The following is a 20,844-nucleotide window of genomic DNA, read 5'->3' on the forward strand; positions in this document are numbered from 1 at the left end:
CAGGTTTTGAAGGACTGTGATTTCCACCTTGGGGAAAGCCATCCGGCTGTCATGAGCAGCCCTCCGGAGGGAGGGGTCCACGGGGAAGAATGGAAACCTCCAGGTCTACAGCCACAGGAGGTAGCCTGCAAGTGGTCCTCCCACCCCAGTCGGTTCTCAAATGGCTTCAGCCTCCTAAGAGACCATGCACGAGCCAGAACCAGTCAACAAAGCTGCTCCTGGATTCTGGTTCCATAGGAACTGTGAGACAGTAAGTGTGTGTTGTTCTGAGTCTCTTGAGTTTTAGAGTATTTGTTATGCAGCACTAGATAACTATAACTATTACATAGCACAATACTCGCTTTGCAAAGAGGTTTAGAAACAAAGTGTGTAAAGCACCTAAGTGTAGCCCCTGGTATGTATTAGTCACTCAACAAATTTCCATTATTATCAACACTGCCCTAGACTGTGGGAAATGATCAAGGATCACACAAGAAACTGGAGCTACTACTCAGGGTAGGAGAGGTTCAAGAAAAATTGATCATTTCCAGGTGATTAAGTCTTAAGGATTGGAGGACAGGGTAGGGAAGCTTTCATCTTAAAGTTGGGGGGTGGGGATTGCTTATCACTGAGATGGGGCAAGGCCCCGATCCCAGTGAAGAGGTCAGGCCATAGTCCATAAAAACAACAAGGCTGGGGAGAAGGATGGCGAGAGGATGATGGTAGCAACATTGTGGCCTGCAGTGGCCACTCTCTGCATGAGAAACTTGCCCTTCACCCACTTCAGAGAGAAACCAAGGCCATGAAAATATTTTTTCTTTTGTATTTGACATTTTGCAGGTTTCCTGTGATTTATCTAGATGGGGTGTGTTTATAAACTGCTTTGGATTTGTTTTACTTTATCCATCTGAGGGTTTGTACCTTTCTTCAATTCCACAAAATTCTCAGCTTTTATCTCTTTAGATGTTGCCTTCTCTCAGTTTTCTCTAGTCCATCCTAAGTTAATGTTGTAGCTTGTCATTCTATCCTCCATGTCTCCTAACTTTCTTTTCACATTTTCCAGTCTCTTTGTCTTCCCTGGACTGCATTGTAGCTGGTTTTCTCAGATCTGTCATCCAATTCGTTAATTTTCTCTTTAGCTATCTCTATGGTATGGAGGCCAAATTTTTCAAAAGACTGCTGGATTTTTATTTCTAGGATTGCTATTTGGTTTTCCCCCCATATCTGAAGGATCAGGTTGTATAATCTCCTGACTTGTGGACTGTATGCCTTTCATTATCTCTTTAAACACTTTAAATATACTTATTTTCAAGATACTTTCAAATTGCTCTGTTATCAGGACACCTGGGTGGCTCACTGGTTGAGAGTCTGCCTTTGGCTCGGGTCATGATCCTGGGGTCCTGGGATCAAGTCCCACATCAGGCTCCTGCAGGGAGCCTACTTCTCCCTCTGTCTATGTCTCTGCCTCTCTCTGTGTGTCTATCATGAATGAATGAATGAATGAATGAATGAATGAATGAACGAACGAACAAAAGAACAAATTGCTCTGTTATCTCTGTTTCCTTTTATGTGAGAGATTATTCAATTCAATTATTTGAGTGTCTGGGCTGGCCCTCCTGGCATTGTATTTTTAAATGTGTTTTAAAATTTTACTCCACAAGCTTGTATTCTGTGGGACTTTTCTTCCACAGAAATTTCTGGGGGGAAGAAAAAAAAAAAGAAAGAAATTTCTGTGGGCCCTCATAGGCCTGTCTGTGGTGTAGCTTTATGGTTGCCTATGCCCAAGACACAAGGGTTCACAGGTTCCAACTAGTTTTCTATTAGTTTCTCAGCTTCAGGTTTCCTCACCACTGCGACAGTAAGACACAGCGTAAAGGTTGTGCTCCTTCATAGGTGACTGTTCATATGCTCATCCTGAAGTGGAGTCGGCCCCCTGCTAGGACTCTGGGATGTGGAATGGAGAACTTCTGGTCCCCATCCACAGGGGGCACTCTTGTGTTTCCTGCTTTAGGTAGAATGTCTATGTCTAGCCTCCAACCACAGATGGACCTGTGGCCTCAACTCATACCCCCCACCCCGTGTGTGTATTAATACTACTATCCCTGAGGTGAGTATGTAGTTCAAGCCCCTCCAAGGACCAGGTCCTTCACCTTCTGCTCACTGCCATGGCTACAGATTCTTTCTTCATTCTGGCCCTCAAGAGTTCTTCGGTCTTGCTATTTGTTTAGAGTGGGGAATTCCATGCCTACTCAGTCCCTTATCCTGACCTCAAAGTGGACCATGAGATGCTAATTTCTTGTGACTCTGCTAGATTGGATGCTCTGTGACAACAGGAACTGTATCTTCAGGGCCCATCATGGGGCTGGGCTCACAACAGGTGCTCAAGAAATATTTGTTTAATGACATAAGCAAGGGGATAGACGGCATTCCAGGAGAGGTGAGCAGCAGTGGCTAATGCAGGAATGAACAGGGCGTACTCGGGCAAGTGTGACTGGAGCACAGGGTATGAGGAGGGTGGCAGTGGAGGTGAGACAAGGAAGGCAGGTGGGGCCAGACTGGGTGGGGCTCTTCACTTCTACCCCTAGCAGCCCGAACTGGGTCTGGTAGGTAATAGGTAAACCATCAAAGGATTTTGAGCAGGGGAATGATCTGAGAGAGGAGGTTTGAAGATGATGATTTTGGGAGCAGGGTACAGAAGTGAATCAAGGGGGAGATATCAAACATAGGGGGCCAGTTAGTCTACTGCAGTGGTCCACGGGATAGGACTGAAGGTCTGACCCACAGTGGTAATGAGGAAGAGAAACAGAAGACCCATGCAAGAGACATAAAGACAGAAGCCTCAGAGGCTGGCTAGAGGTGGGGAATGAGATGGCACAGAGCCAAATTTTAGCCCAAGGGTTTGAGCCTAGGTAGCAGGAAGGATAATGAAACGTGGATGCAAGTAGAAAAAAGAGTGTGTGTGTGCACACGCTGAGCCACAGTCACAAACAACTTATAAATGCGATGCACAAGGGGACACACACAGATGGCCAGTACAGCCTTAGGGAGAGATGGCCCAGCTGCCTCCCTGGTGTTAGGGAGGACCATCCTGATGTCACACCTGATGCATATAACAATGTGAAGATTGGCAGCATTGTCATCACTTCGAAACAAAACTCTGAGAAGAAGCAAGCAGTGATAATGGTTTTAGGTTGAGTCCTTAGTGACTTCCTTATCATTTGCTTATCTCCAGGCCAAACCTACCAAAGCCATCCTTGTGCCCAAAATTATCCCAAAAAACTATTTTGCATTTATTATCCTCCTTAGATCCAGTGAAAAATTTTCTGCTGCTCTTAAATGCCACAGCAGCTCACCAGCAAATTCCACCCATCCTTCCAGCCCACCTCCTGTCTCTTCTCCTCAGCTTCGGTGATAACTGGCCAACCCTTCTGACTGAACATATCCTTGATCTGTGACTAAATTTACCTGGCATTTCCAGATACTCATCTTCTGTGGCTTTCTAACTGCTCTCAGTCTTTAAACCTTGAGAATGTGGGGCTTGCCTACCTGAAGCCTCCTGAAGAGGAGATCGCATCATCCTACGTTGTGGGTAACTCCTGGAGCCCTCAACCCAAAGACAGGCACACTGGGAGGAAGTGTGCAAAGCTACAGAGAACACTGGTTCTGGATTCAAAATCTGCCTCCACCCTCACAGGAGCTGTGTGATCGTGGGAGTTTACTCAGCCTCCCTGAGCCTTGATTTTTCTCAGCTGTGACATGGAAGACCTAATGTCTTCCCCACAGCATGGTCCTGAGTCTCCCAAGAGAAGACACTGGAGGGAGCACCTCGCACAGTGTCAGCTGCCCTCAAACGGAGGTTGAAGGTGCATCTGAGGAAGTGTCTGCCCAGCAGATACAACAGGAATAAAGTGGAATTGAACAGCTGACATTTCATTTTCCCCCTCAGCCATCAATGTTTTCAGCTGAATAAGCTCACGGCCTCCAGCCCTTCCCCACAGAGTTCATTTTCCAGCTATTTCCCAGACACGGGCTTCAGTCTCGTGTTTACTTGCCCACTTCCTCTGCCTCTGGTCCCCGGCTCCTGCTGCCTCATCTGCAGCTCTGATCCCAGGGCGGGGCGGCGAGTGAGGAGGTGAAGCCACGGAGGGGCTTACCTGGGGCCGTGGGTGCCCGGTGACAAGGCACTGCAGCATGAGGGTGTCCCCCTCCCGGATGGTGTAGACACGCTCACTGATGTTATCCTCCTTCACGACACATGCCTGGCCTGCGTGGACAATCTGAGCCTGGGCGGGAGCTGGCCAGAGAGGGGGCAGGTTTAGGCAAGAGGCACCAAGGCCTGAGGGAGGTCTAGGGCACCCTCTTCTGAGTATGTTAGCATGAGGCTTCAGCCCAGACCTCCCCAGGCCATTCCTTAGAGGCCTCATCTGTTGAGCTCCAGAAAGGAGACTCCCAGGGCCCCAGGCCAGAGTCGAGGACTCAGGAAGGGGGCAATTCCAACTCATCCCACTCTTGTTGCAAGAGATCTGTGCTTTCAATGAGCTGATGAGTCTGAGGGGCTTGGGATCCATACAGACTGGTTATCATCACTGAGTGAGCATCGCTGCCTTCGCAGCCCCCAGAGTGGAAGCTGCTGGTGCTCCTCCCAGGTCCCCAGACACTCCAGGTGCATCCGTTCCCCAGCTGCTATGAGGGCTAGCTGCTAGGTGCACAGAGCTCACCTTGCCTGGGATTGCCTTTCGCCAATGGCACCTGCCTGGGCCAGATATGCCCACAAGATCACCCCTCTGCCCAATACACACACACACACACACACACACACACACACACATACACAGTCGGTGACTAACAACCCCTTTCCTGCCCCACCCCATCTCCTGGTGGGATGGCAAGGCTAAAGCCACTGAGCCACATTTTTGCCTGGCTTCCTCCTCTTCCAGTTTCTCCCGAGAGCACTTTCTCAGCAAATCACTTGCCTAAATTGCACCCCCTCAACCATCCCAGGCTTTCCTTTTAGAGAGCTTGACAGAGATTTCTCCCAGCCCCACAGACTGTTCATCCCCCTCACCCAAAGGCCTGCTACTCTTCCCTCATCGCTCCCTGAGCCTAGCCCAACATCTTCAAGGGAAAGAGGCTCTTTTCCAGGGGCCTGGAAGCTCCTCCTGACCTTTCTCACAGTAACCGGGGCTGGGGGGCCAGAGTTAGTATGTGGCTGGGACACCCAATGGGAAAAGCATACAGCCCCTCCCTGAGTGCTTAGCCCCCAGCCCAGCAATGGTAGGGCTCTGGAGAGGATGGCAAGGCCCCTGTCTGCTCCCAGCTGAGGGTGGAGAAAGTGGAGGTGGGAGGGCTAATCCAGGGCACCAGGGGCTCAAGAGAGTGAAGAGTCCTGCCCTAAAGAGATGCACAAAGGTGAGATAAAACCCGTACATAAAATGTGTAGCTTCCTCCAGGAAGCATCCCATGACTGGCCTGCGCCCTCCCTCCTTCTGTACCCGGTCACTCTCCCAGTGCGACAACAGAACATCAATCTGTGTGTCTGCCAGATTCAGGGTTCTTGTCTTTCTGCCTACCAAACCATAGGTTTCACCTTTTATCTCCAGCACAAGGCCTTTGAATATAGTGGGCACTCAGTGAACCCTAAATGAATGAATTTACAAGAAAATCCCACAGTGATGTTGCTGAGTGTTGTAAAGAGGTATAGAAGGCCTTAGGAGGTCAGAGAGAGGGAGAGAGAGCTCTGTCTGCCAGAGGAAGAATCACAGAAGGCTCCATGGAAGAGGTGGCTTTCTCACCAGGCCTCAGAGAATCGGGGAGCTTTGTGCTGGTTGACAGAGTGGAGTCCTACATAATATATATTACCTGGAATAAGCCATGAGTCGTCTTTGGACCTTTGTTTTCTCATCTCTAAAACAGAGAGCATGCTGCCAGCCCTGAGAATTCACGAGGGTGGGTGTGACAGTAACACAGGCTAACTGAGAAATGCTGATTAGACTCTAATGTGTTCTACAGTTGCCACAAGTAGCGCCTTAACAGAGTTTCTCCAACCCGCATTGATGGGACAGTCATGAACCAGTTATAGAGGTGAGTCCACAGAGGTAGCCAGGCTATAAGTCAAAAAGCTGTGGGGCAGCAATTGAGGCCACACGGGCCCTGTTTAACCACGAGAGTCTTTACAAACAGCAGCAGGTTCTGCAAACAGTGGCAGCTTCCACCAGCCTGGAGTCTTGAGTATCCAGACAATCGTCCTGCCTGCCTGGCTGCCATAGAGGAGTAAACCTAGGCTAGCTGTCAGGAGACAAGCTATGCAACCTTGGGCAAGTCAGACCTCATGGGCCTTAGTTTCCCCTCCTAAAGCAGAGGAGTAGATTAGATGACCTCTGAGATCCTTCTCAGCTCACACTTTCTATAAATTTTATAATCAGTGCATAGTGCACGTATAAGATGCAACCTCGAATCTGGGAAATGGGTCTGAAACTGTCACCCCCTGCAATGAAAATGCATGAACATCACCACACCATGGAAGAGAGAGCCATCTGTGGCCAAGGGCCCCAGGAAATCTCATCAGGAAACAGCCCATCAATGCATGACATGCATGCCAGTTGCTGATAAGACCAGAAGGTCGCATGAATGTCTACAAGAGGCCTGGGGTGCCTCTCCACAAGGAAGACATTGATTTAACAGGCTCCAGTGGAAGATAAGCTGTAATCTTGGACACTGTGGCTTGTCTGTAGCCAGGCAGTGTTGTAACAGAAGGTTTGGTGACTGATAGGGAATACTGAAAAGGAGCTGGAGAGCTGGACTTTCTCAGGGTCTGGATAGCACAGGCCAGAAAACACAGAGCCTGGCCAGCAGACACAGGGCCTCTGGCCACCTGCCACGTTTCCTCACTGGAGACGAGGCATCATGGATGATGATATCATTAAGATGACCTAACTCCCTTTGATGACATTAACTATTAAGAATATCAAACTCTAAAATGATAGAACCACTTCGGAAGAGATTTTGGCAATACTTGCTCCAGCTAGACGAGGGTAAACCCCATGACATAGCAATTCCCCTCCTGGGTAGTACCCAACAGAAATGAGTGGTTAAAACAACCAAACAATAGGTCCAACAATATTCATAGCAGCTTTACTCATTATAGCTAAAAATGAGAAACCACCCCTATATCCATCAAGACTAGCATGGGTAAATAAATTCTGGTATAATTATACAATGGGATATTACACACAAGTAAAAAAAAAAAATCCTGATAGACACAGTGACACTGTTGAATGTCACATGGACAATCTGAGTGGAAGAACCCAGACACGAAAGTGCAAATAGCATATGATTTCATGTATCTGAAATTCAAAACTGGAAAAATCCAATTTAAAGTAACAGTGGTTGCCCTTGGGTGGAGACAGGGATTAATTACTGGGAAGGGCACACAAGAAGTTTCTGGAAAGAAGGCGGGATCCCATCTGGTGGGATGGAAATGCTTACATCTTAATCTGAGCAGTGCTTATATGAGCGGACATATATGTAAAAATGCATCGAGTTGTTTGCTTAAGCTTTTACTGTACCTAAGTTACATTTCAATTTTTTAAAAAATTCCCCTTAAGTTTTTCCAGTTTCTTTGGTTGACACTAACCTTTCCAACTACTCATTCCCTTTACTCTGATTCCTATTTGATGAGCTGCTTCCCATGGCTGACTTTTTTCGAGGTATAGATTTTCCCTCTGGAGCAAGTGGTACCCAGGCCCTCTTGGCCTTGGCATTTCCATTTGCTCATGGTCTCCCCCTGAGCTTTGTTAACATGAGTCACCCCCCGCCGCAATCTGCTCACTCCTGGAATGGCCATAACCGTGTTTTGGACCTTGACCCACGTCACAGGTCCCCAAAGGCTCTGTCCCACTTAGCCTCGGCCTCTGGCTCACACACCCTCGGAAGGCACTGCCAGCAGCAGCATCTTCTGTTCCAGAGGCAATCAGGCCAGAGGCACCATGACATCATCATCCCTTCATTCAGTCTGTCAAACAACAAATGCTTTGAGCTGGCTGCTGTATGGGTGCTGGAGAGACTACCAGGAAAAGCAAACAATGAAGGAGAACTGTCATAGTGAACAAGGGAACAGAAATGAGCAGGATGGTTTCAGAGTGTTGTAAATGCTAAGACTACTCTAAAACAGGGGATGCGTCAAGGAACAGTGAGCAGAGGAGAGATATGCTCTAGAGAAATGGGAAAAGCGGACAATCTGGGACTAATGCCTGGCTCTGCTAGCTGGGTGGCATTAGGCAAATTACTTAACCTCCCTCTCTGAGCCTCAGGCTTTCCATTTGTAAAATGGGAACAATAATGCCTTCTCCCAGGGCTGGCATGAGGGTTTAATACATCTGTAAAACATCTGGCCAAACAAAATGTGCTCTCTCAATAAATGACAATTCCTGGGCAGCCCAGGTGGCTCAGCAGTTTAGTGCTGCCTTCAACTTGGGGTGTGATCCTGGAGACCTGGGATCGAGTCCCATGTTGGGGTCCCTGCATGGAGCCTGCTTCTCCCTCTGCCTGTGTCTCTGCCCCTCTCTCTCTCTCTGTCATGAATAAATAAATAAATAATATTTTAAAAAATGACAATTCCTGAAATGATTAAGTAGGAACACGAGAAGGAGACAGGAGAGCACGCTTTGGGGCCACCTCAAAATCCCAGGGTGGAGACCCTCAAAGCAGACATTAAGCCTGTAGGGATATTTCCCAAATATGTTAAAATCCATGTTGAAGGCAGTGCAGGGTTTCAGAGGAGATGAAAACAGAAGGGAGGGGATGGGCCCCTTCTGAGCATCCCCTTAGCATCCCATCACACTCAGTTCTCTGCAAGTTACTTTGTGATTTTAGCAAGTTACTTAATTTTCTCACTTGTAAAATGGGCTTGTTGTGAGGAATACATAAGTAAACTCACGTCAAGTGCTGAAAACAGCATCTGGTACACCGTAAGCCATCTAAACATGTAGCTAGCTTTATTATTCTACAAATGATCCCGCGCTCCTCTCAAGAACCCGGTGAGGAGTGACACCATCCTGGGGTCCACTGTATATTTTTCCAAGCTCCTCACCTCGTTCTGAGGGGCAGAAAGAGCAAGTCCTATTTAGCCTATTGTGGCAGAGAAGACAGTGGAGGCCCAGAGAAGGAAATGCCCTACCTCACTCACTGACACAAGACAGAGGCAGAGCAGGGACTTGAATGCAGGCCTTTCACCTGCTAGCTTGGAACTCTGTTCACCATCCCAGCCCTTCACAGACTCCCCTACCCCTGCCTCTGTCACCAGGGAGCTGTTGCGATGCAGACTCCAGGCTGTCAGGGTTTGTATTTGTAACAAGCTCCTTGAGATTCTGGTAGGATGGCTTTGATCATCTCCGCTTGACACCACATTAGTGGATGGAAGATAGGACAGGAGTTTGGAACCAAGTATGTCTCCCTGACTCTGGTCTATGAGACTTTTCCTATTTCATTCTCCTGCGATCTATCAATGAACTCCCGTGGAAAGGAAAAACAGTAACGCCCAACCCATGTGCCATAAAGCGTTCATTGAGAGTCCTCTGCCAAGTCAGGATGCTGATGCTGCCTCTTGTCTCTCCTTCCCAGAATGTCTGGGAATCCAAGTGCGTGTTATTAAAGGCTCTGAAAAGTCCTGCAGTAAACACACCTATGTATCTTGGTTTAAGCCAGTGCTTTCCAAATATATTTGACCATAAAGCCCTTTCTTCACAGAGGATCTCTTAGCATCTTGAGAGATAGAAGCGTTATGTAAAGCAAGTGGAGATATGCTGATCCAAGCGCAATATAAAACTAATGGCTGTCGAGTCAAGCATCACAGCCCTCCCCGGCCCTCTGGCTGAGCAGAGCTAAGCACTTACATGAGAGATGTCACCCACAGGGCAGCATCAGAAGGAGGACAACTGACAGAAATAGTGGGTCCCTGGAAGAATGCTTCTGGCCTATCAGCTCACTCCTTTTCCTCCCCCCAAAAGCATATACCCAAAATTATAGGTAGGGCATAGGGACAGCCAGCACCCCACAAGCCCAGTGAAGAAGCCACAAACTCTCAAGGAAGCCACAAACTCTCATGTTAAGGCAAAATCCAACTCAGCCACTGTGTTTCAGTAGAGAATTCTCACTGGAATCCAGAGGGGAAATTTCATCAAAGACCCCCGTCCCTCATAAGAGAATTTCCTCCCTGGCACTAGCTAAGGTGTAGGAGGTGCCATTAAATGCACAAGGATGTGACAGCAGTATGTAGAGCCAACTAAGGCAGGCAGACAGCAAAATGAATGGAAACCCTTAATTTAAAGCTCCATCAGCTTTCCTTCGGGTTTCTTCCTCACCCCACATTTAAAAAGGCTAATCATCAAGTGGGGGCTGTTGCCCTGCTTCCTGCTCCTGACTCTTTCAGGGAAAATGTGTGGATCTGCAGGCCTGGGGAACTTCCAGAGGAGGGGGTGAGGAGAGAAGAGAAGGGGGCTACAGACTTCCCCACCTGGAGTTCTATCCACCCCGTTAGCAGATGGCAGGGCGAGTGCCACCAACCTAACAGCCTCTCACAAGCATCACTCAGTGTTTCAGGGCTGGGTAATATGGAATCAGGATCTATGTTCTGGTCCTGACTTCCATCAGTCAACACATCCTCGTGAGCATGAAGTGCTGGGCTTGGTGCTGGGGGATGCCAGGAAAGGGCACAGTTGGGAAGAGCTGGGATCAGGACAATGCCCATAAAGGCCTTTCTGAGTGACAGAAAGGAAGCAGGGAAGGATCGGCTGTGAGCTGGAGTTAAAGCTTAGGGGTTCCCCCACCGACCCCCCAAACATACAATTAACAGTTCACTCTGTGCCAGCACCATGCCAAATGATTTATATCTATTAGCTATGTATTGCTCATAACAAGCCCATCACTCCCATTTGTCAGATCAGGAAGCCGAGGTCAGCGAGGATGAGTAAGTTGCCCAGGGACGCCCTGCTGACTTAGAATCACACTTTCTGATTTTTGCCAAGCCCCATGCATTTCCACTTCCCGAGTGCCTGGCACAGTGTTGAGGACTCAGAGCTCAGGATGCAGGATATAGTCTCGGAGTCACTATTGGGCCAGTCCCATACAGCATCCTTAGAAACCACCTTACCCTTGCCTGCCTAGCTCCTGGTACACACATGTTTATCGATCTTTTATGCACGTAATGCAAATGGACGCTTAATAATTTAGCAGAGTTAACAGTGCTGAAATATTAACAGGCTTTTCTCTTTTAATTAGCTGCGCAGAGAATGGCAGCCAGGGTCTGCTCTTATGGGCAGGCACCTGGCCAGTTCCACCTGGGCATCCTTCTGCCAGGGATGATGCTACGCACCTCTCCAACAAACCATGGGCCATCAGACGTGGACCTCTTGGGAAGATTAACCCTTCTGTGCTCTCTGCAGTAAGGCTTTTCCCTGCCTCCCCATTATCCCTGGCTCTCTGTGGAACTAGCTAACACCTGTCCTCTGTTTACTACCCAGGATGGACCAGGTGACTTCTCTAAGTCTAAGAGAGGCTCCAATTCAGGGCTGGGAAAACAAGTCTGAAATAGTCTCTCCCATCCCATCCCATCTCCTCCAGTCTCACCTTAATCCTGGTTATCTTGAGAGGTACCTGGTGGCTTAGTTGGTTGAGCATCTGACCCTTGGTTTGGGCTCAGGTCATGATCTCAGGGTCACGGGATTAAACCCCAGTGCCAGGCTCCTCACTCAGCAGGGAGTCTGCTTGGGATTCCCTCTCTCCCTCTGCCCCTCTCTGCACTCACATGCACACTCCCTCTCTCTCAAATAAATAATTTTTTTTAATGCTGTTCATCTTGAGGGGAAGCACCATCACACTCTGCCCTGTACACCTCTTGTCATTCTCTTGGGTCATTAGACTTCCATGCAAGCTGAGTCCCTCTCCATCCTCTCTCTCACTCCCAGCCTCCCAGCCCTTCAGAGGACACACACAATTGCCTGTTTATTTGCCACTGATTCATCAATTTGGTCTGCACAGTTCCTAAGCACCTACTGTGTGCAACGTCCTGCCATCAGTGCCAAATGCAGAGCCTAGCAAGGCATAGTCATCCTCAGTGAAGAACCTCTGTCCTCACTTTGCTGCAGATCCCACTAGAGATTGCTCTCCACCCCAGGGTCTTTTTTTTTTTTTTTTCTCTCATCAATACCAAACTCCTATTCGGCCAACCTCGTCTTTAGCCACAAAAATCTCTTCCCAACCTAAGTGTATAGGGTCTGTGACCTCAAAGTACAAGGGCTATCACTGAATGTGAGACCAGCCATAGCAGAAAGGCCCAGCGCACACAGGCTGTAACCCCATCACCACAACTAAGGACAAAAAGCTCTGCTTCTGTGGTCAGAGGCAGGGCCTGCTACTGCTCATAGAGCCCGATACCACTTGCAGGAGCTGATACTGTTTGCAGGGCCTAGCTCTGTTTGCAGAGCCTGATGCTTTTGGCAGAGCCTGGCCCTCTTGACAAATTTCCTCTGCCCAAAGTGGTGGCCAGTCTATCTGTGCCCTGATCCCAGGGAATGTCTGGCACCCTTGCACCCACATCCCGGCCTCATCAGAAGGCACACAGGTATTGAGTGCCACATGATATTCCTAGGTGCTTTGTTGTCTGTGGATCAACAGAAGTCTAATGGGCACCCTACTTGTGGAACTCTGGGATGTCTAGACAGGCCACCGGGAGGGACTCCTACATGGGGACTCTGAGGTGCCCTGGGGAAAGCTGTAAGAAACTTTCTTCCTGAGTCTCAGAAGACCAGGATCAAAGCTCTCAACAGTGAGGGGCCCTTGGGCAGCTCTAACCAGTGTAGGTGGGACACTCAGGGAAGACAGGGGGAAGGCACATGCCCTAAATTGGGCACTGCTTGATCTGAGGCTATAAACATAAGCCTGAGGGGCGGCCCAGATGGTGTGGTATGAGGGGCAGGAGGCAGGAATCTACCTCTCATCTCCTTACTATCAGACATGTTATTCAGTCTCCTGAGGTCTCAGTTTCCTCAATCTGCAAATGGAGAAAATACATCTCAGACAGTCGTGGAAGTAACTTCTGGGTTGTGAGAATTAAAGGAGATAGCATGCACTGGGTACCTAACACAAGGACTAGTATCTCAGTAGATACTTAATAAATTCTAATCCATTTTCCATTTGATAATGTAGCCCAGGACCCTGTGGGAACCCATTCAAAGAACCTACAAGAAGAAAATGTAACACCAGATGAGGAAGCCTACTTTGCGGGGAGCACCATGAGCCCAAATCTTGAAAGACCAGAACAGCAAGGTGGGCTACAGGAGGTAATTGCAGGAAGGAAAGATCTCCCCAAGAATACATACAGGATGATGGCAGGATAAAGAGGCTGCCACCCATCAGGGCAGAGAATGGCTTCTAGAACACGGCACCTGAGCCTGCCTGGCCCAGGGATGTGAGGTCTGCAGACATGGGGTCACTCATGTAAGTTTTCCTGCTTGGATCCCAGCTACCCAGCCCTTCCAAGCCCTGCCAGTCCTGGGGACCCCATCACTGCACTTCCCTTGGCCCTGCAAGCTGGCGGCAGCCCAGACACTAGATATGACCAAGCCCCCTCAACACTGAAGACTGAAGCGTCACTATTGACCCAAACCCATGAGAGGAGCAGATGTAGCGTAGACATGGCTTGGACATGGGCACAGCTTATCCAGGCAGTTGCAGCAATGCTCTGTGGCCTGGGGAAAATATTTTTTTTGAAAATATTTTTTTTAAGATTTTTATTTATTTATTCGCGAGACACACAGAGAGAGAGAGAGAGAGAGAGAGAGAGAGAGAGAGGCAGAGACACAGGCAGAGGGAGAAGCAGGCTCCATGCAGGGAGCCTGACGTAGGACTCGATCCCGGGTCTCCAAGATCCGGCCCTGGGCTGAAGGTGATGCTAAACTGCTGAGCCACCCGGGCTGCCCTGGGGCAAATCTTTTAAATCTCTAGTCTATAACCTCAGTTTCCTGTCAAATGGGCATAACTGTAATCTCTATTGTGAGGGTTGAATACAATAGGAACCGAATCTGCTGAGCACAGCCTGTGCTTCCTAGTTAACCCTCAAGAAGTAGAGTTAGAAGAGCGCAGAATAAAACCTGCTAGGTCTAGGCCCCCCGACCCAGTAGAGCTTGGGCCAGGCCCAGGCCAGGGAATGGAAGGTGTCATAGCTTTGCTGAAGCAAAGAACCCCCAAGGCTCCACCAAACCCCCAAACCCAGTGGCTTCCTCCAAGCCCCTCAGAGCTGAGACCCAACCTAGAAGCACAGGGCATCGGCTGGGGCCTGGCACAAGCTGGCCATGGGAGCTCAGGGGAGGTGACAAGACCAGGGCACTGAATTTGGGCTTAAATGGGCATCTGGGGACCCTGGGCCCACAGAAAGAATGGCAGGTGGGTTGGAATCCTTTCTAATCAAATCTGCAAAAATTGGTTGGAGGCCTCACCCCACCACTTACCGTGACTAAACTCCCATTTTGCCATATAAAACAAAGGCCAAAATACTGTACCCCCAGGGCCTAAGCGAGATGACTATCAGAAGGCTCCATGTAAACTGCCAAGTTCTGCCCAGGTCAGGTACCTGTTAGGCACTGAAAGGCCCAAACGTGGCTTCGTGAAGTGAAAATTGGAAGTTATGAAATAAGCCATTATGCACCTATTAAACCAGGGAAAATAAATTAGGATGATAAAATCCATTGTGGCTGGGCTGTGTGCAAAGCTGGCTCAAACTTTTTGTAGCACAACGCAGCAGCACAAAATGAGAACCATAAAACTGTTCCTATCCTATGACCTATTAGGCAATCTTTGGGGAATAGGCCCCAAGGAAATAATGTAAAAGGAAAAAGTAATTCACATAAGGATATTCACGGCAGAGCTATTTAGGAGAAGGGGGAGCTGGCACCTGCCCAAATGCTCCACGATGGAGAAACCGAGAAACAGTGACCAAACTCCCACACATCGATGCAGGGGGTGCCCTGCAGCCATTAAAGTGACAGGGCTGAGGGCTCAGTCGATACCAAGAGACGTGTGTGGGAGATAAAGTCAGCCGACAGAGCAGAACAGACGACTGTTTACCGCTATGTAAAAATGTATTGACAGGTATGGGCAGGGAATTCAGAATGAACGGTTAATGTTTGATGGTCATCGGGTTCCTTCTTTTTTTCCTACGAGGTTGTTTAAGGGGGTAATAATAACAATACCACCCTGAAAGCAAAATCAATCCTGCGGCTTGAGAGCAGGTGCAGCCTTGGACCCCAGGCCGGAAGAGCAGGGGAGGGAAGGACAGTGTTCCTGCTGAGCCCACCACTGGGCAACCCTCCGATGCCCCCACCCCCAGGCCACAGTGGGTTTCGGGGCCTTATCCACCCAACTGTGGGGTGAAATTATGGGTGCCATGACCTAAATGCTTGAAACATCTCAAAGCTACCTTTCCACAGCTCTCCCAGACCGGCCTTCACCCCACCCAGCTCAAGAGGCGGTAGGAGGATTAGCTCTGATGTTTATAAATCAGGGAGCAGAGCTATAAGGGCCTGATTCACTTTATGCCTCTCTCCACATCCAGTGACCTCAGGAGGACAGCACTTACTGCCTCCCAGCACCCCAAGGCCTTAGAGCCATTCCTTGCCCCCACCCTCATTAGAGAAAACACACTATCCCCTGCTGTCACCTGGAAACAGTTCTCCATGACTTCTCTCCTTCTCCTACACCCCACACCCAATCCACCAGCAAGCCCTCCCAGTTTCCCTCAAAAGTGCTCCCCAATCCAGCCCCTGTGATACCACCCTTGTTTTAGCCACCACCATCTTCTGCCTAGATTTCTACAACAGCCTCCTGATAGGTCTACTCTGCTTCTTCCCTGGCCCAGCACACTCTGTTCTCCACAAGAAGCCAGAAGGATCCCTTTACAATGCTATGTCATTTAAAAAAAAAATTATTTATTCATGAGAGATACACAGAGAGAGGCAGAAGGCAGAGACACAGGCAGAGGGAGAAGCAGGCTCTTTGCAGGGAGCCTGATGGGACTTGATCCTGGGACTTGATCCCAGGACTTCAGGATCACGCCCTGAGCCAAAGGCAGACTCTCAACTGCAGAGCCACCCAGGCGTCCCATTCAGGTCCTGCCCTTCCTCTGCTCAAAACCCTCCCATCTCACGCGGAGTCAAAGCCAACTCTTTTTAAATAGGCTGCCACACCAGCTGTCATCTGCTCCCATCCCCACCTATGTTCTACTGCCCCCTGCACTGTGGTCACACTGCTCTCTCTGTCGTTCTTCAAGCAGGCCAAGCCCACTGCCTATCTCAGGGCCTTTGCACTTGCAGCTCCTACTGCCTGATTGCTCTTCCCCAGATTTCTAGAGCTTGCTCCCTTACTTCCTTCAATTGTGTTTTGAGAGAGGCCCTCCCTGACCATCCTATTTAAGACAGCATGCCTGCCCCACTTCCACCACTTTCAATCCCTTCCCCTGCTTTGTGTGTTCTTCATAACACTCATCAACACCCTGCATATTAAACAGTCACTTGTTCGTTCTTTTTCTGTGTCCTTGTCAAAAGACAAACACTCCTGGGAGGAAAAGCATGTTAGATCCCTGAAAAGGATGAACAATTTTTTTTCTTTTTCCAAGAGTCAATTCAGGAAGCATCAAGTTGGGGAACAGGTTTTCTTTAGCATTAGGTACATTTATAAATCAAGAAATGCAATACCTGCCCTCCTGTTAAGTATTCTCATTATTTTTTTTTTCCTCCATCACTGAAGGGTTTCACTCCTTTTTTGGCTAAAACTTTAGAAACCACATAAGTGGCATGCACCGTAGGATCTGATTATAATGCTGAGCTGCCGAACAACTTGTAAATGATTTGGAACCCAGTAGGTCGGGGGAGAAAAGTGAAGGACTTGGGGAGTGGGGAGGCCAATTGGACCAGAGTTCAATCACAGCCAGAGACAGAAAAGTCATTGCCATTAGGAAGCTTCTAGGGGCTGAGAAGGTGGTGTGGGGAGGGCTGCCTCTTACAAGGAAAATGAGGTCTGGGATAGGCAGCGGTGCAGTAAAGGGCTAGGTGCAAAACACATCTGTCTCCCAACCTACAGAGTGGCTCAGAGGGAACGTTCTGGCTATAAATTTCCCCAAGAGAGAAATGAGAGGAGGGCTGAAATTTTGCCCTCCCTGGGCCACAGTCCCACTCTTGCTCCCTCTTTCCCTTAATGGTCTGTTGCATGTCTGTACACAGAACCTCACTGCCACTTCCCTGTGGCAGCCTCTGCGACTCACTCAGGAGCTTCCCGAGCCAGGCCCAGGCACTGGTGTCAGTCCCGTAGCAGGATGGCCTCTGAACAGCCCCAGTCACTTACTCCCCCTGTGCCAGGCACTAGGCTAAGAATGGCTTTTCATGCGCTCCCACCTCCTCTTCACCACAGTCCCCTCAGGAAGGTGCTGTGAGTGCCCCTCTTGTGCACAGGGCGGCTTGGCAGGAGGCACAGAGCTTAACCTGCCGAGATCACACAGCCAAGGGCGCCTGGGTGGCTCAGTGGTTGAGCGTCTGCCTTTGGCTCAGGGCGTGATCCCAGGGTCCTGGATGGAGTCCTGCATTAGGCTTCCCATGGGGAGTCTGCTTCTCCCTCTGCCTGTGTCTCTGCCTCTGTGTCTCTCATGAATAAATAAATTAAATCTTAACAACAACAAAAAAATCCACAGCCAGTGAGTGGCCGGGGCAGAACCTGAACCCAGATCCATTTCAGAAGCCTCTGCGCCCTCACACCACATACTCCCACCTGAGACAGATGATTATTCATCAACTTTGATATATTTAGTTGCTGGCTTCTGAAATTAGACCTTGGTGTCATGGAGCCTGGCAAATCATGTGCAACCGCTGACCTCAGAGCTGCTAGTCACTGACACCTGGGTGTGCAGAATGTCTCTAGTTACTCCCCTCCCTGCGGGCACCGCCACAAGAAAGGAGCAAACAGTGGAGGGGGTGGGTAGCCAGAGGACCACTTGGCTGACCCTTCCCAGAATCCTCTTCTCCCGTTGCCATGGCGTCACCTCTGCAGAGGCCTGCGCCCTGGCGGTGAGGGTGAGGTGGGGCCAAAGGAAGCTACCTGCGAAAAAAGAAAAAAGCAGAGCTAGCCTTTGGAGTCCCTCTGGAAAACGGGGCCGCAGAGGCGTCAGCCCTGAGAACTTCAGTCACCAGGGCCACCCTCGGGTGGAAGGGGAAGAGATTCTCAGGAGGAAGGGAGAAGGACCAAGCAGAGGTGGGAGAAGGAGGTGACAGAGGGTTCTGGAAGGGTGGGGAAACCGAGGCACCCCAAGGAAGCCTAGATCCTGCAAGGCCTGGATACTTGAGGGCACGAGCCCCACGCCCAGCAAACAGTAGGTCCGTAGTGAATGTCAGCCAGAGCTGTCATTATTCTAAGTGCTCAAAAGAGACTTCCCGGGTAGGAGAGCAGCGAGCCTGAGCACTGAGCAGGGCGCCAGGAAGATGCGTTCGGGGGCTCCTGTGCTGAGGGGCTCTCCCCACGCACCGCAGCTTTTCCCAAGTGTCAGTGCCCCTCCGAGTCTGAGCAGCTCCGTGCCCGCCAGGCTGGCCGGGGAGGGCTTCAGGGGAAGAATAGGCCCTCCTGCCCCTCAGCCCAGCTGGGGCCACCGTGCATGGGCCCAGCCCAGCCCCCATCCTGGCGCGGGCGCAGCGGGTGAGCGCACGCCTGGCACAGGCCCCAGTGCCCGAGAGAGGCTCCGAGCCGGCAGCTTTGTATTTTGTGAAAACCAAATCCACAACTGAGCTCTCCAGCCAAGCCGGGCCTGCTGGGAAGGCTGGCGGGCCTCTCTTCCCGTCCCCCTGCTGGGGCCCACCCTCCCCTCCTCAGCCCCCACCCAGCAACCCCGGGGAGCGCCAGCTGCCACCCCGGCTGGCATGGGGGGCTGAGGGGGACGGGCCTGGGCCCAGCTCTGGCGAGCCAGGGTTCACCTCCCCCCCCACCCCTACCCCCTTCCTGCCTAGAATAAATTGGAATACAAATCAGAGGGAAACGCTTTCCTCTGTTTGAACAAATTGCTATGGATTCCTCCTGTCTCAGGTCAGGGCTCGCAATGGGGGATATTTTCACTCGCCGACTGCTAATAGACTCAGGAGAAGCTGCTGGATCGATGGAGGCCGGGGAAAATTAGCCAGGAGCTCCAGGCCAGCCTCGGCCTGCCCCTGGCCCCCACTGCAGGTCTCCTAGAAGTGGGGGGGAGGGGCAGCCGTAACCCAGGCTGGACGAAGCCCCGGGCCGCCCACGGTGTGTCCCTGCCCCGTGCCTGGGAAGCAAGGGCTGCCTGGAGGGGCAGTGGGATAGAGGTGGACCCAGAGAAGGTCCCCCAAATGCACACACTTGGCTCCCTGCACGTACGTGCACATTCTCAGATGCATCACCATGCATTCCCACACCTTCAGGACATGTACGCCCTCGAATATTTACTGGCACATAAACACAAATGAAGTACATATGCCCAGGATAGAGAGCGGGGGCAGGGGGATGTATTTCAGCTCCTATCGAGGTACCCAGTGGGAGCAGTTTACCTCATGCCAATGGTCCTCCGCATACACACTGAGCACCAGCAGCCAGAGCTCCCCACCCAATCACCTCCTTTGGCCTCTCAGTCTAGCTCTCTAGAGCCACTCCTTACACCTGTCCCAACTCCAAAAGAATGAGGGAGAAGAGACTGGGAGGGATGCAGCCCAGCCCTGCCCCCGATAGCCTCGCAGCCCCCAAATCCTTCAGCTCCCGAGAAAGTGAAGGAGTGAGCCAGGCGGGGGTGTTGATGCTTCAGGCATGTCAGGGCATCCCTCAGTACTGAACCCCCCTGGCATTGCCTGAGGCCGCAGTGGCAGTGCCAGGGGCCATGGCTGTATGGGGGAGCCAGCGGAGGCCAGAGGGGAGGAGAGAGCTCACTGCAGCCTCTGAATGCCCTGGAAGGAGGTGGGAAGGCTGGATCACCAGAAAGCCACTCATGTCTCCTGCAGGCTGCCGTAGTCTACACGAAGCCACACACAGATGCAGGCAGGCACACACACACACACACACACACACACACACACACACACACACTCCCCTCAGTAAATCAGAGGCCAGATCCGGTTTGGGAGAGATGTAGGAGAGAAGGGTGTGACTCTTGCCTCTGGCCACTGGTTTCTGCCTCTAAAACTGAGCAGGTAGGGACAGGTGACCTCTTAGCCCATTATCTTTCAGATTCCATGATTCCAAGCTGGGCTCCTGATTTGCCCCGTGGCTAAGGACTTCTGTCTCCCCCCTCCTCAGCCTCAGGTTTCTCTTCTGAGGAATGATTAGATTTGCCCTAAGATCCCTCCCTGGTTCTGATTCCACAAGCCTGTAATTCTAGATTGTCTCTTTGTCTCGCTCTCTGCTGTATCCTCAGCTCCTAGAGCAGTGTCTGGCACATAGGAGGGGTACTCAATAAATATTTGATTAATTAATTAATCTCAGTCATAACGATCTGGCACAAAAATTCACAATAGGATGGAGGTGCTCCGATCTGGATCCATAAGGCCCAGGGATATTCAGGGGTGTGGGCGAGCCTCCCATCACCCGTGGGAGGAGGTGGGTTCCTGGAGCAGAAAGTGACGGAATGCAATCAACTTTATTACCCATATGGAAACCTGCCTGCGGAGAGGTAGTCTGAGATGGTCCCCACCTCTTTGTTAGTTTTGAATTCACCAGGTGGGGAGCTAAAGATCGTGCCTCTCCTGGCAACGCCTCAAAGACCTGTAAGCTCTGAGTTTGCCCTCAGTGATCCCCTAACCCTGCGTTCGTTCCCCAAGTGTGAGGCCC

At 50.4% G+C, this 20,844-nt stretch overlaps 1 protein-coding gene across 2 annotated transcripts in view; it reads right to left on the bottom strand.

Moving 5' to 3' along the window:
* The window catches only part of MDGA1 (MAM domain containing glycosylphosphatidylinositol anchor 1), a 56,090-nt gene that overhangs the window by 21,991 nt on the left and 13,255 nt on the right, over positions 1 to 20,844 (bottom strand). For both annotated transcript variants that reach the window (XM_055330654.1, XM_055330653.1), the window contains exon 2: positions 4,134 to 4,273. In XM_055330654.1, coding sequence (XP_055186629.1) covers positions 4,134 to 4,273 — 140 coding nt within the window. The remainder of the gene's footprint in view (positions 1 to 4,133; positions 4,274 to 20,844) is intronic.

Source organism: Nyctereutes procyonoides, unplaced genomic scaffold (assembly GCF_905146905.1).
Source record: "Nyctereutes procyonoides isolate TBG_1078 unplaced genomic scaffold, NYPRO_anot_genome, whole genome shotgun sequence".
Classification (NCBI taxonomy): Eukaryota; Metazoa; Chordata; class Mammalia; order Carnivora; family Canidae; genus Nyctereutes; species Nyctereutes procyonoides.